This window comes from Pectinophora gossypiella, chromosome Z (genome assembly GCF_024362695.1).
Source record: "Pectinophora gossypiella chromosome Z, ilPecGoss1.1, whole genome shotgun sequence".
Taxonomy (NCBI): domain Eukaryota; kingdom Metazoa; phylum Arthropoda; class Insecta; order Lepidoptera; family Gelechiidae; genus Pectinophora; species Pectinophora gossypiella.
The window spans coordinates 15,199,323-15,215,110 of NC_065433.1; the positions used below are offsets into that span (position 1 = coordinate 15,199,323).

Consider the following 15,788-nt stretch of genomic DNA (forward strand, 5'->3'; position numbering starts at 1 on the left):
ATACATCTTTTCTTATCGTGCAAGATATATTAATGTTTTAATTGATGCGTATGTATGTTATAAGTACACGTGGCAAGACGTCCTGTTTGTACACTAACAAATTACTGTCTGTCAGTAACTTAGCACATAAGACAAGAAGAAACTATAATGCGTTTGGACCAAAATACAAGTCTACTCCGTCCCTGGCGTCTATGTTTTTATAACCTATTTGCTTTAATAATAATGTATACTTGTATGTATTACTGTATACAATTTTATAACATTTCTGATGCAAATATAACACATTTAAGAATACACTATTATATGTATAGTGGTGAGTGAAAGCGTGGCAACTATCTATAATATATCTTAGTCCTTTTTTAGTAATTATATATTAAAGCTTAAATCTTCACAGCCTCCGGCGATAGACGCATTGCAATATAGCATGGTATCATGCTGGCACATCACATGCAATAAGTTATTGGAACGTTCAACCAAACACATGCGATAGATGCAATCAATCATCGCTTCTGACTGGTCGATACTAACTACTCGATATACAAGTCGTAGTTTTTAAATGGCTTACTTTGCTTTAAAACGAAAAAATATTACATATAACAAACAAATACCTATTTAAATATCACTCGAGACTATACTTAATATTTTCTAGGTATACATAAATTATAATCGCAGTCTAATTAAAATATATTTCTGTATTTTCAAAACTTTGTTTCAATATACGTTTTATTTTGCCCCTTGGAATTATATTTTCTCTTCTGTATGGTTTAACTAAATTCATGCACGGCTACATTTTGCAGTTCCTTAGGACTGTCACAGTGAACTGTTAAACTAACGGTAGCTTATATTATGATTTACCACAGTTTTAATTCGAATACAAACTTACTATACTGTCAAATTCCTTACAAAATGCAGCCTGCTCTACAACTTGAACAGCTTTACAGAACAAGTGTCTTTTAATTTTGGAAAATTGGTCTGAACCCGTTTTGTTTTGTCCTGTGTTATGTTTGAGCCTGGATATGCGATAGCGTTATGCGGCAACCCTAATGACATGGTATGTATTGGCGGGAGGCAAAAGCTATAACATTATCGATACCCCAAAACACTGAAAAGATTAAATACATTTTCTTATCTGTGTATTTTTCGTTTAAACAATTATCTACTTTACGCTGGAGGCAACGCATAGAACTTATAAAAACATTTTGGTGTACTCACTGTATAAGTGCTCTGGTATTCGCAATTCGCTATTTGTACACTTGACAAACAATTAAAGAAAACTGTGTTGGTTTTGCTAGCACAGTAATTTTGCGTTACCTCCCCTTTTTTGAATATATTTTTCTAAAATATAAGGATCTTTTTGGGGTTTCTATAGTGTACTACGCGCGACCTGCCTTGATTCTTGTAGCGCTTGGTTGGCTCGGCTTGTCAATACTGTAATGGTGTTGTGAATAGAGTTGCCAATCTAGTTGGAACTGTACGTGTAGGATAAACTCTAGTAGGTAATTCGTTATGCACTATTTTAACTTTTTGCCTTACTAGCAAATTTTAAGTCTTCAAGTGTAAATAGTATTTAGAGTAGACACTTGTACATAAATTCAATTTCAAAAATATGCTTCCAACACTAAATTATTAAAATTTTAAAATATGATATTAAGTTATTTATAATTAATTTTTAAGATGATCTAAACTTTAAACTCCCTGTTATTTAGTAAATGTTCTTTAATGAGCATGATTATAACTGAATAGGTCATCCTTGAAATGTGTACATTCATGTAGTGAATTTTGTAATATTATTAGCGCTATTATAGTACCGTACGACGTGTAATTGTTATCAGGTAACAGTTGCGACGTATGATGCTTTTTGTAGAAAGTTTTCCAAAATCCTATAATAGTATAACAAATAATGGCGTAAGAGTTTTTAATTTTATACACCTAATCAAAATATTTTGTTTATTATATGAATTACTGGTTTTTGCTTACAGATATGTTAGGGAGATATAATAATTATTGTCTTTTTTACGAAGAAAATGAAATTCAAATACTTATACGCCTATTTCATTTCAGCATCGCTCACATTTTGCACTTACTCTATAATTACATTTTAATGTATAGATTAAATTTTTAATAATAATGAATGCACGATATTAAATTAATTTGCCTAAACGCAAGTTAAAAGCTTTTACGCTTAATAATTGAGTCATTAGTCGACTGATTGTTATGTCATGATCAATTCATCGGGCACTGCATACCGTACACCCGTTCTAACATTTTGTTTGTTTATTTTTGTTTCCGTTTCCACCCGGTAGCTGTGTTGTCACTGCAACAAATAAGCACCCGCCGCAATAGTTCGGTAGCGCAGCCAATCCCCATCTAGCCAGTTTGCTCTTGTGAAGCTTGTGTAGACGGAGTAAGTCCTTGTATTATTATTATATCTTATCACCACAACATAAAGTGCGCAAGTTTCCTGCAACATCCAAGAAGTAAGAAACTTGCGCGTTACTGAGTCGAACGCTATTTTTACATGTAAGTACACTTCACCAAAGAAATCGAAACGCTTCATAAGTTTATGTTTCGTAAGGTTCATCAGAAAAAATAAAAATGCCATTTTACAATAGCTATTGTAAGGTTGATCACTGTTAATGTTAAAAATTCAATTAAACCTCATTGTTTTGTTCAACAAACATTCGGAAGTGTTTCGATTTTTTGATGAGAATTATGTTTTATTTTAACAGTCATCATTCGAAATTATAAAGTAAATAATACCGTTGGCATGATTTATTTATACTTCTTAAAGTTACTGCTACTCCATTATTGTCTTGCTACATTTAACTCAAGTTGTGGTTGGACCCGTAGCAAACGACCTCTAGTGCGTATTTTATAGTTAACAGTAGTACTATGACACAGGCATTTTGTCCCGCAGAGCATATAAACATAATTAAATTATTATTGCCACGCAATAGGTACAAATACAAGAATTATTTTAGATCAACCGAAATAAAACGAATATTCCATTACACATTTTTTGTTATATTTTATACTCTCGTCGGGACATGTTCGTTTGATTACACTCCTTTTATATTTTCATCTGCATCGATTATGTTTATTTAGTCAAAATTATCTTATGTAAGAACATTTCAGTATTTGGTTTTCTTTATTTGTATAACATATTTCGCAATAGTCATTCTTTGTTTACTCGCAAAGAGTTTCTATCAAAATCTAATAATTTTGCAATACTGAGTAATAAAATAGGCGTTTTTATCACTTTCTCTGAATATTTTTGCCAAGTTGTACTAAATCTTTAATAAGATGGTTTTAGTTTGTATTATATTCACAATGATTGCTCAAAATAATGAATATATTTTCCTACATGTAATCTGTATTTAAAACTACAACTATTTACATGCTCAGCGCAGTAAATAAGGTATCTGGCACGAAACATTATTGTATGTCGTGCAGAAAAACAAACTACTCAAAAAAATATTATATATATATGCTACAACGTGTGGTATCATAAGTAGAAAAAAATCAGTTTGATAACTTGTTGTATGTTGCAGTGGCGCCGCTGTCGCCCACAAAGATTGTCGCTTTTCGGCGGTTGTCTGACGTGGAACGCCGCCGTCCGTGCCGGCACTCGCCTGTCATCCGGATCACCGAGAACCCCATCTCCGAGGCGGTGGTGTGCTAAGCTCACCAGCCACACGCTCGCCGGCGCCCGCACCCTGCCCCGCCACGCCGGGACGAAACTCTATGCGGGCGTCTTCGTGCGGATTTTCTGAGACGCGTGTATACAGTGTGACCTTGAAATCGTGTAAGAGCAACGAAATATGTTGCTGTGTAATGTTATAACGACCGGCTCTCATATCGATAGTCATATACGCCATACATAATAAACATCAGATTGTAAACACGATTTCAAATTCATGCTGTATTTTACCCAGTTAATATTTCTGTAGTACGCGAAAACGTGTTTGATGCCCTCATTATGTGCGAAAAAGTAAAATTCTAAATGTTTAGTAAGCATGAAGTGACACGTTTGTGAGTCTCATTGTAGATAACGTGATACGTATTATTTGTGATAATCGCTGTTCACATATTATTTTGAGCGAGCCATACTGAAAAAGCATTTGGTGATGTGTTTATTCCGTTAATCGTCATAGTCTACATGTTGTTCTTAGAAGTACTTGAGAAGAAATAGAATCATATCATAGAAAAGCCTTTCATTAATAAAAAACTTAACTTGTTCTTGCATAATTTGGGTACGACACGTGGCCGCGACACTGTCTATCGGGCGATATATTGTTATGTTTTGTTTGTTAACTTTATAGCTTTCTTAAACGTTTTATTATTGGTTTTGTTAATTTCTCATTTACAATTAAGTGTATCAAAATTACAATTTAGGATTTGTTTTTTGTTCTCATATATTTTTTTTATATAGATGTAAGCAAATAGTATAGTAATCTAATTACAGAAATCACAGTTAATAATTCAAAGTATGCTGTTGTGTCACCCTTCCAAAGATGTTGGTGTATTCCTTTTCCGCTTCCGCGCTATCAAAAGATGGCACGTAGTAGATTAATGTTAGCAGTTTAAAAATATTTACATAAATAATAGTGTACGAGTGTAAGTACCGAAACATGTAACGGAACCAAAGATTCTATTGAAGTAAGTGTACATATCTTGAAAGGAGGGCACAGACTAGGTTTTATCTGGATAACTGGGGTATGTAATGAGGAGCTGTGACGTGAGCGGCGCGAGCGCCGTGAGCCGCGGGCGGACCGACACGCGAGTTGCACTCTTATTAACGTGTATTATTGTACAATTGTGTACAATTTTAAGAGAATTTTATTAAAAATCACTAAGTACATGTAACACTCGAGCATTTAATATAAATAAATGGGTGGTCTATCAACGACACATCACAGTATTATTTTTGAAAGTATAACGTATAATTTGGCACGTAGTTCTATTATAATAAAATTATATTGGGCTGCGGTACGGTAGTCGCTGGGTGCTATGCTAAGACCAAGATAGTTTTTTTGAAATTGAGGACATAATATGATGGTGAGACTTTATGGAGAAGAAATCTGATTAATATCGGAACGTTGATTTAAATAATTATGACTGCGTTTAATCATGTTATCAGTGGCCTACGTTACACTTTTATTATAAGTATTGTGATCAGTTTAAGTAAGTAAAGAAAAGCTTTGAATCTCAATAGTCATAGTTGCCATGATTCATTTATCAGTATTATTCAGTACCTATATAAATTTGTTTATTTTAAGAACCTTTATTTGTTGTGTTTAGGTATAAGCGAAATGTCACAGCTTTCTAGAACAATAAAGTAAACATATTGCTTATTGAGTGGCTATCTATTTTTCGTATAAATATAGTTCGTATGTTTACTGAATGTAAGGGACTTACTGTGAGTAGTGGTCGCAATTTGCACAAGATCCTTTAATTATTACTAGTTACAATTTTATCGCTAACGGATAGTGCCACGCATATATCACAGTAGGGCCCTTAACATCTAACTTAGTATAGATTGTCGAGCATGCTTCAATGTTGAGGGAACATATCTGCTTGGTGGCATGGAAAGCACGATCCTTTTACGGCACTGGCACGGCGCATCATCACCATTTTATACTATATAGTATTATATTGTTTTTAAATTAATAGTGTCGATTTCCATGCCGCTGGGAGGATTTACAAATAAAATACTAATGTTGATTTGAAATTTGATGGTTACGATGTTGAAGATTTCTCTTCGTAGCTAGAATAGAATTTGATCTGTAGTTAGGTCTGAGTAGTAAAGAACAGTTCGTTACCCGCCTGATCATTTACTTGTGTGATGCGAACGTTGACCGAACGCATTACATGTTTAACTAATCAAGGTGCCGTATGCTTTGTAGAAGTACAATAGTAAAAAAAGATTAAATCATAATTTCTAGACTTGGAATTTTATCGAACCTGTTCTATCGTTTTGTATGGATACTATTGAGATAATCGATAAGATCTGGTCTTGTGTCTATATACATAGAGCATCACGGGCCTGTTGACCTGTTTGTCCTGTGGACGGGGGGAGTAGCCGAAGCGATTTTGCCAATACATTTTTATCTGACACTGCGGGAACGATTCTGTGTCACACGACACGTCACTAAAAAATATTTTCGACGATTCAGCATGAAATAATCATGGCCCTAATCTACCTTATCTCGTGTTTCTTAAAGTATTTTTAATGCAAAAAGAAAGTCAGCTGCCAACCTAGTGTTAGGTCGGGTGTACCTATTACTGTTTCTCGTCTCTCCTAGGTACATTCACTTTTTGGCGGTTAGTAGTTAGGTAGAAACCATGTGGATTAGATCCATTATTTCATGCTAATTCGTAACAGAAACTAGGTTGTGTAACAAGTAGTGGTCGCATAGTGTGCGGACATATAAAAACAAAATATTTTTCTGTTAAGTGACGAGTACTGGTACACTGTGGGAATTACAACCGTACGTTTACAAGCTCGTATCTTGTCCACACGGACTAATACTGTGGCAGAGTGGAACTCTTGTGTTTGGCTACCCCCCTCCCGTGTTGCTCTAAGGTCTAATATTACTGCGTGTGTTTAATATATGGGTCTATTAAAAACTGATTTTATAATATTGATGTTTTATTTCTTCTACCTTCATCATTAAAATAAACAAATGGTTACTGATTTAATATATTTTAATTTTAATTACAGCTTTCAACAAAATGTGCCTAGTATAAAATCGTTGACTCTTATAAATAATATTTGCTTCAGTACATTTCATTTTAAATTAAAAAAATATATGTTACGGCTAAAGGCACATTGCTTTTCAGCAACTGGTTATGAAAGAAATGTGGCTGAAGGTTAAAAGTAGCGGTTGATGAGACTGCTTAAACACATGATTTAAAAAATAAATGTCATGTAATTTGATTTACAGAATTTTGCCAACTGCTTAAGGCTACACTTAAGTTCAGCTGGCTAAATATTTAATGATAAGCTATGCTCGAAAATATACTCAACTTTAGCCGCAACATACATAATTAGCTTTGTTCTCACTAATTCAATTCATTAGTTCGATCGTCGAGCTGATAGATGTATAATTTGTTACTTTTCACTGCACTTAAATACTGGCTTTCAGCCCGAGGAGTGGACTTTGGATATCATTTTTTTCACCGTGGAATGTTCTGTACGTACACGTACACCCTTGGCACCGTAAAATGCAAAGTCTCACGATGATACGAGAAGGGTTCGTTTTTGTAACTGTTTCACAACTAATGCGACTTTTTAATTTTCCCTAGCTCTATTGTTGAACAAATGAGAAAAATATCACACTTCTACGATTGAACTAATTAATCTAACTAGTCAGAACATACACAAGTACTTACAAGACACGATACCTAATATCTATTGTAACATAATAATGCTATTATTAATTTATGATGATTATACTTGATGTAAATATCTATATGACAGGGATAGACTAACGACGAAATAAACATGTCCTATTATCTAAATGAGGCACAAACTTTTAGAACAGTATTAAATTTTGGATCAAGGTATACTTACATATTACTCTACAAATACACTATAAAATAAAAAATAAACTAAATTTATTGTGCCTCAAGAATATGACGAAAGGTTAATTTTAAAGTAAACAAATATCAACCAATGGTACCCTTTCCTTTAATAAAATACATCCAGCTACATAAATTCATCAATTAGCACCTTGCTAACACTCTCCGTTGACAATATGGGACCCATCGATAATTTGGAATGACTATTTTCGAAATTATTCCCGTTTTGATTGCTATTCTATATTTATTCTCTCTACACTTGAGACTGTAAGGTGTATGACAGAGCAGATATTTTTAATAATTGTCAGGAAAGTAAATTATATAAACTTACAACGAAAACGTATCTTATTAGTGCAAACTACTAAACGTGCTACGTTAACAAAATAACATTTAGGTACGTGGCATTTGGACATTTATGACCATTCTACGTATACTAAAATAATACTAAAAGTAATAAAATCTTGTTACATAGTCACTGGAGAAAAGTAACATCTTGTTGCACCATGGGTAAGACATAATCTCATTTTAAAATGATTAATTGAAAAAACGAGCAGTGCTTGTCATATTGATCAGTAACCATTATTTACAAGCAGCAACTTACTGACTTTCAAGGAGAATATCATTAGACTAAGTAGTAAGAAGTTTAGACAATTTATAAGTCTCACAGGAAATGGTTTAGATATCGATTTTCGTACCTTGCTCAAAAATGTGTGGTCACTCCTCGAACTTGTTAACACTTAATTCATTTTTAATACAAAATTTAAGACGCATATCTCAAATAAATAAATCAATTATTTCAACGAGAATCACTTTCGAACAAACTATAATTAATCTAGTATCTGCAAAAAAATAATATCTATCGGAATTGGTGAACGATTGTTCTAGCAAGCGATGTTAAAAACTAGCGACTACATAAAATCAGCTAGCACGTAACTGTTATCGAACTAATACATATTATTTTACTATTGTAATAGACAAAATAAGAAGGTAATTTTTTTCGCAAGGCCAGTAGTGCTGAAGAACCTTGCGTGTTGCGTTATTACTGCATGTTGTACAAAACTGCTAGACCGGTTATGTTTTAAATAAGAAATAAGTTTTTCAGACGAATTAAAACGCAATTTCATTAGCCGACACAAACGTAATTCGGAATGTGAGAGATATGATGCACATTTGTAACGTTGTTACAATATAATTTAGTATATTTTGCAAATTTATTACTCGAATCGAATATAAACCCGTGTGCGCAAGCCTAGTTATAGTTAAATGTTTGTCTATTGCTTTGCGATAATAGTATGAAAACACGTAATCGCATACTGATTAATTAAGTAGTTTGGAATCAACCAATCGCTTATACTTGCAAATTTCACACGCAGCATAGACATCGACCGGATTATCGGCTAATGAAAGTGAGTCATGCAATTAGAAACACTTTATGCAAAAACTATAGTTAATAAAATGATATTTTCTCTTATTTGTCATTTGCAATACAATAATATAGCTACAAAACAGCCTGTGGTATTAATAACAAACAGCTTACATTTCAGTAAATGTACGAATCTAAGTAAATATTGACAACGATTTAGATAGAATGTTCTATCTAATATCTACATATTAAACCTTGTTTTTCGAGAATTCCGTTAGATCTGAGAGGTGGTGAGCCGTTTCGCCGTCTATAATGGTTGAGCAATCTGTGTTTGTGAAAACTACACTTAAGGGAAATGAATAACTAATTCTCACTCGCCAATGGCCCCTGACATGGCTCAATACCCGTTAATATAATAGCACTAATTTAAAAGTCATTAATTGCAAAGTTTTCCATTACTGATTCCTAATATTGATACGGATAGCCGAATGTTCAATTAGTGGTGAGATATAATGTTCTGCATTATCGGAATGCTCAAAGGCTGTCTTTTAGAAAGTAATACTGTTTATAAGAGTACACTCTACAACTTGACAGTGTCATTATTGTGTACAAATGTGCTATGGGATTACATTTACCGGAAATGTGTAATGATACGGCAATCCGCTTTTTCGTCGGGCAATTATACGCAAATATTAATTAACCAAACAACGATTCCCAAAATATTTTGATTGTCAACCAACGTTTCGCCTAAAAATGTTTGCCATCTGTTTCATTTCCCAAATGTTGCATAAGTAGAATAATCAGTGAAAATATTTACTGGGTGTACCATGCGCAGAAGAGCCGCGGCTATTTACACCGACATCAACAAAACAATATTTAATAGAATGCTTATTAATTTTGCAAGGTGATAGTTTGATAAGGAATAATTTTCATAATGAAAATATGGCTGACGAAATTATGCATATTAATGATTTTGGCAAGAGGCACTTTGGCAATGACATACATATAAAACACAAAATTAACTTTTTTTGTTAGTATGAGGAAAACAAAGTAAAAAAATCATACAAAGTAACATGTTTAACGTAATATAAATATACGCACAGCTATTAAAAATAATAATTCCGCTTGCAGCGCTTAGCATTGTAAATTATAAGCATTAACAGACTTTAGAATACGCCGCGCCATGGCAATCGTAGACGTCTTTATTTTTACGCAATCGTTAATCTATTAGTGTGGTTTTATGGTCACATTATTGAGAAATTTACTTTAAACACGTCTAAATCGTTGTCAATAGGGTCTTGTATACAAAAAGTACGCAGGCTATGCATATTAAATAATATCGATATGATTTTATTTACATCAATAGAAAAGCGTAACAAACCAATGTGAAAGGTCGGTTATCATACAATCGTGGCCGCTTTATCATTGGTTTAGTGGTTAAAAATAATTATAAGGATTATAGATATTATTATGATGAGGATGATGGCTAGATACACCTTCTTCTTTCTCAGTTTGTTCTGAAACAAGAAGACAACATGCCTTTAAGATGTCATTATATTATAAAAAAACACTAATAGTCTTCGCGGTAATTAAGATTAAAGAATGAACATTACATCAAACTCAAAAGGAGATAAGCTGAAAAACAATTGAATAGTCAGGGTGTTTCTTTTTATCAAAGCATCAGTTTGTACAATGTTAATGGACCAAATACAAGTATTTACATAAACATAGAATTCGTACAGCCGCTTATCTTCCCGCGAATGTTAAAACCGATAGAGACCTTGTGTATTTGACATACCCTTTCTAACATGTTGGACCATCATGTAGCTATGGGCACATTTGTTACCATGCGCCTCAACAAATTCTTATAAGTACTTATCAAAGTTAGCTTAAATTTGTCTCCAGAATACATATTTGCAGCTCTGCCCTAATAGGGATAAGGATAGTAAGTTTATGTAATATAGGTGTTATGTCATATGACGTGTAAAATGTGAAAATAGTGGTGTAGTTTCTGGCGAATACAGACTTAATCTTATTACTAGATTTTATTTTAGTTTGACAACTCTTAAACTAGTGGCGTCACAAAAGAGATAGCAATAGTTTTATAGAACTGATTCCGTTAAGATTAAGCCTAATTTGAGAAGGTTCGTTTAAAAGTCTCAGGCAGGATCGGTTGCAATGTGTAGGTATGTGTACCTTGTAAGTGGCGGCTTGTCGCAACTCCTGCGTCCCATTCTCGACATTCTGCGCGGCGTACTCGACGTTCGACTCGATGGAGTCCACCACGGTGCCCTGGTCGTGGATGATCTGCCCTAGGTCCTTGAATATCTGGTTCACGTCCCGAATGTCATCCTACAAACATATGCAATATAATTATACAGCTGTTCTGCTCTTCCGCACTGATTTTCGATGTAATGCTATTTTATTAAAGACCCTATTACGTTACGCGGTTCGTCGGGCACGAAGTGTATAATTATACATCAAGTCGGCGTCTCATCGTGACCGGTCAATCGCTTAATGTAATAACCCCTTAAGGGTAAAAGTGATATCTAGGTAGATAGGGTGTCTAAAAACAATACATAGTTAGTACAATACTTCAAATAGCTTTTATCTCCTTCTATCGTGTGGGTTGTGAGGTGGATTACCAATGTATTATCGCTTTTATTTTACGTCTGTGATGAAACGATTCAAGGTCAAACTGCCTGTTATTTTGTAACTGTGACCGATTCAATATCCGTGTGCTGATAAGGTTTTATGGTATTTAAATTAATGTCAACTGATTTAAAACACAAATCAGCTTCAGCCTTCAGCATATCCTTGTTAAAGGTTAGGATAAGTTTTGAGTGTACCCAGGTCTCCCCTTAAGACTGCATGTGCGCTGATGTGTGCGCACGCAAATATGTAGTTGTATAAGTTATAATTTGATATGTAAAATTTGAGACAGATGTTGAAATTTTTTAACCTTTCGGAACATGATTTCCTAGTCTTTACTGAATTTTAAGTAGGTAGATATACGTATCCTGTTCTGTAAATAAATATACATGTAATAATTCGGCTTTGTGGTTCGTCGTGACTTTACACATATAAAATTATATATTATGTTCAACAAAAACAGTGGTGCAGTTGTCGTAATCCGCAAACCTCGTTTTCGATATCCTGCAGTACCTACCCACTGGGTGGTAGATAACTAATATCAGCTAGTTATAGTTTGTATAACTTACTTCAAGTTGACGGATGTCATTCTCGCGCTCCTCTAATTCGATCAGCTCCCGCTCCGACTGCATCACGACCTGCTCCTGCTGCTTTCGCTCGTTCGTGTCGCCCATTTCCAGCAGATTCTCCTTGTTGCCACCACCTGCATCCATGTATTACAATATTCTATGTTTAGGCCAAATTAGAACCTTGAAGGCAAAGAAAAATACAGCTAAACCTAAGAATTCAGCTACGGCGCAGTATAATAGTGTTATGCTACTAAACTATGCTATAAGCTTCAAGGTAAGGTTAAGTGCTTCTTAATTCAATAAAAAAATACACGATCGATAATTTTAATGTTCCAGTCTTTCAATTTGATCCCAGGGACATATTGTTTTTTTTTTTACTTGTATACTAATAAACACAGAACAAAAACAATGTATGCTGATATTTATCATCATAAATAACTCATGTGAATGTTCACAATGTTTGTCAATGAAATGAAACTATGTAGTTTCATTTCATTGACAAAAGAAACTTGGACTACTTGAACTATATGGAGAAAATGTACATTAGACAGGGTTAGAAATACAAATGAGTAGGTACCTTTGCTTCCCAAAAGTTTATCACCTATGAATGATACTGGGATATAATTAAAACATAATTTTACTACAGGCTTGCGATAACAAGTGGTCGCCATTACTCATAAAGTAGTAACAAACAATATTAATTTGTGTATCACAAGGTGAAAGCTAAAATTCAGCAGATTATGAGCAAACCAAATTCATTAATTTATTTCATACTCTGAAGGATGGTATAATCACATACAAATTATAATAGATACTCACTGCTCATCGCAAATGGATCGCCAATTTTGACTGACTGCGCTTTCACTTTCCTTACATCTTCCTTAGTTTTCTGAGCAGCTAGCCGTTGCGTGGCCTGAAGTAATTAACAATAGAAAAAGGCACAAAGATGAGACAATACATACTAATAAAGGACCTGATGGAATAACTTCTTATAAATAACTATTTGTATAAAATGTGGCAACACAAAAATACAGGGTGTTAGTTGTAACGAAAATGTTTTGTAACGAAAATTTTGAGGGATGATTCAGACCATTATTCTGAGTTGATATCAAGTGGAATTTTGACTGAAAATAATTTAAAAAAACTAAAAAATAACATTAATTTTGCGACGGAAAATTCCACTTGATATTAACTCAGAAACATGGCTTAACCCTGTATAATAAATATTTTCAATATCAGATCATCAAATTCCAGAACACTTATCATAGTCAAGATTCTATTTTAGTTCTATCCTGAAATTCTGTTGCTAACACAACATGTATTAGTTGATAGTGGTGAAGTTGGATGGTTTGTCTCTTCTCTTAGACTGTCAATAGCTTTTTATTAAAATCAATATATAAATAAAGAGAGCTCTCACCTGGAATGCATTGAGTGTAGCCATGAACTCATCGCTGAGTCGCTCGCGCGTGATCTTGCTTGCCGGTTGATCAGCCGGCATCTTCATCAGATTCAAGAGTATTGATGAGGTGTCCTTTGCCAAATTCTGTGTGTAGTTTTGTATCTGTCGCCTGCACAAGTAACATTCATAATGTATGAAGACTGCTGCATTTAACACCTAAGTATATAGACGCCAGTCTACACAAAATACCTGATAATAATAAATGAAATGCTTATAAAAAAATTACATTTACATTTTGTTTAACTCATGTTCTCCTTTATTCCTTGCCCCATTTACCTTATATGAAAAGTGACATGCATATTGCTTTAATTTCACCTAATTATTAAAAAGTAGGAGAATTAAATGAATTATACACATATGACATAATAATAGCTGAAGCAATGATAATTTGTTCAAGTTATAATATACCTTTCCTAATTAGCTCAGACAAATGGTTATCAATATAAATTATCATAATGACATTGCTAAGGTGGTATTTGTAAACAGAAAACAAGTGGACATGTTCTATAACAATATTTGTATGTCTGAGCAGTTTAAACACATTGTAATGAGCATGTATTAGTTATATTAGCTGTGACACTTACAGCTGGTTTCTGAGCTCCTGGGAGTCCTGTGGAGTCTGGAGCTGGTTAACCATTTTGGACATTGATGATACTGTAATACACAATATATTTTAATTATGACCTAACTCCATAATTTTAATACTTATTTTACTACAATTGCTATACTTATTAAGCGAGGGATTTTTACATAGTAGACAAATCTCAGATCATGTTTTTATAAATATAACCCCATCCACCAGCAGATAACTAAGCAGTTTATTTATAGAGTAATTGAGAAGTAAAGTATGTGCACAAGTAAACTGGAATATGTTTAGATCTTTAATCCCATGTCAAATAAATAGAGAAAGACAAGAGACATGCACAACATACATGCATAATTAACAGAATGGTACCCAAGGGATAGTAAGGAAGAACAAGACAAGTCCAATGTTGGGGTGACTATTAAAAAGAGTACTGGGAATAGAATGGAATTAGATTACAGAAGATACAACAATAATGAAATCTTTTGCAGGAACAAGCTGTTACAGAGGTAAAAACGAAACTGTTAATATACTTAATATAATTATAATTTTTACTATTCAATTATTTGTTTTTTCTATTTTTGACAGTAAATTATTTAGGCTTATTGTTTAGTATTAAACCTATATACCTAAATACTACACTACTGTTATAGTTACTACAAACAACAAGTTAAAGCTAATGGCCATTGGCTCTACTCCACACTTGATGCTACAGTTAGTTCATTATTCTATTGCATCACTTCATTAAATTTCTATCTCCATAAGCTTTTTAGAAAAACATTATTTAGTATATCATTCTAAATACAGAGTATTAAATGCAATAAGAAGTCCTCTTTGTATTATATTAATAATATGCTAACAAAGATATAAGGTAAACAAAGCTCACCATTTTGTGATATTTTCTTGATATTACTGGCGATAGTCTGGGCAGACCTCTGAAAATTATCGCCACCTTCCTGGTAGGACACACCTCCCTGGTAAGAAGCTTCCATCCTGTACACACACAAAATAATTGTTCAATATGCAGTTTACACCAGTATCTCGTTTGCTGGAAACCAACAAACAACTCCCTCGTAAAAACATCGCATATAATCTCCGACATACAATAATCAAATTACCTACGTTACTGATGATTAATTTCATGACGTTTACAGAAAACTATATTTCTTATTGTAGTTGCCTAGTTGCGAGTCTACTTACTTGTTTAATGCGTTTGAATTTAAATATAATTCAGACCTCGACGACGCTGCGCGTGTTTTACCAGTAACTCGTCCAACAATCAACAAGCAAGATACGGCCAATCCCTTTTTTTAACAAACAGTAAAATCACGACCGATTACGATTTTTTTTTTTTTTTTTGGTTTGGTTTTCCCCGAAGGGTAAGGCAAAGGGAACTATGCCCATACAGCCATGTCTGACGTATTTTTTTTCTTGATGATTAATGAAATGATGAAAGGTGATGATGATGAAACCTAAGCCCCCACCCTCGGAGTAGACTCCTACTCCGAACCCCAAACGAATTAACTCAAAAGTCCGCATAAACTTTTGAGTTATGAAGCGGCTTCCTGACACGAAGCG

The 15,788-nt window shown here is 33.8% G+C and overlaps 2 protein-coding genes across 5 annotated transcripts in view; one reads left to right on the forward strand and one right to left on the reverse strand.

Annotated features, from left to right (window-relative positions):
* The window catches only part of LOC126379783 (protein NDRG3-like), a 67,321-nt gene extending 60,677 nt beyond the window's left edge, over positions 1-6,644 (forward strand). For 3 of the 4 annotated variants that reach the window (XM_050028660.1, XM_050028659.1, XM_050028663.1), the window contains one exon: positions 3,552-6,644. In XM_050028660.1, coding sequence (XP_049884617.1) covers positions 3,552-3,682 — 131 coding nt within the window. In that variant the 3' untranslated portion in view covers positions 3,683-6,644. Of the gene's footprint in view, positions 1-2,303; positions 2,405-3,551 lie in introns of all 4 variants that reach the window. The other variant, XM_050028661.1, reaches the window with a different exon arrangement.
* A 46-nt stretch (positions 6,645-6,690) lies between these two features.
* On the reverse strand, positions 6,691-15,665 carry LOC126379784 (syntaxin-7). The gene is made up of 8 exons (XM_050028664.1): positions 15,411-15,665; positions 15,097-15,203; positions 14,212-14,281; positions 13,586-13,736; positions 12,988-13,081; positions 12,169-12,302; positions 11,144-11,299; positions 6,691-10,464 (listed from the first exon to the last, which is right to left on the reverse strand). The coding sequence occupies exons 2-8, from the start codon at positions 15,200-15,202 to the stop codon at positions 10,378-10,380; spliced, it is 798 nt and encodes a 265-aa protein (XP_049884621.1). The 5' UTR covers position 15,203; positions 15,411-15,665; the 3' UTR covers positions 6,691-10,377.
* Between the last annotated feature and the right edge of the window lie 123 nt (positions 15,666-15,788).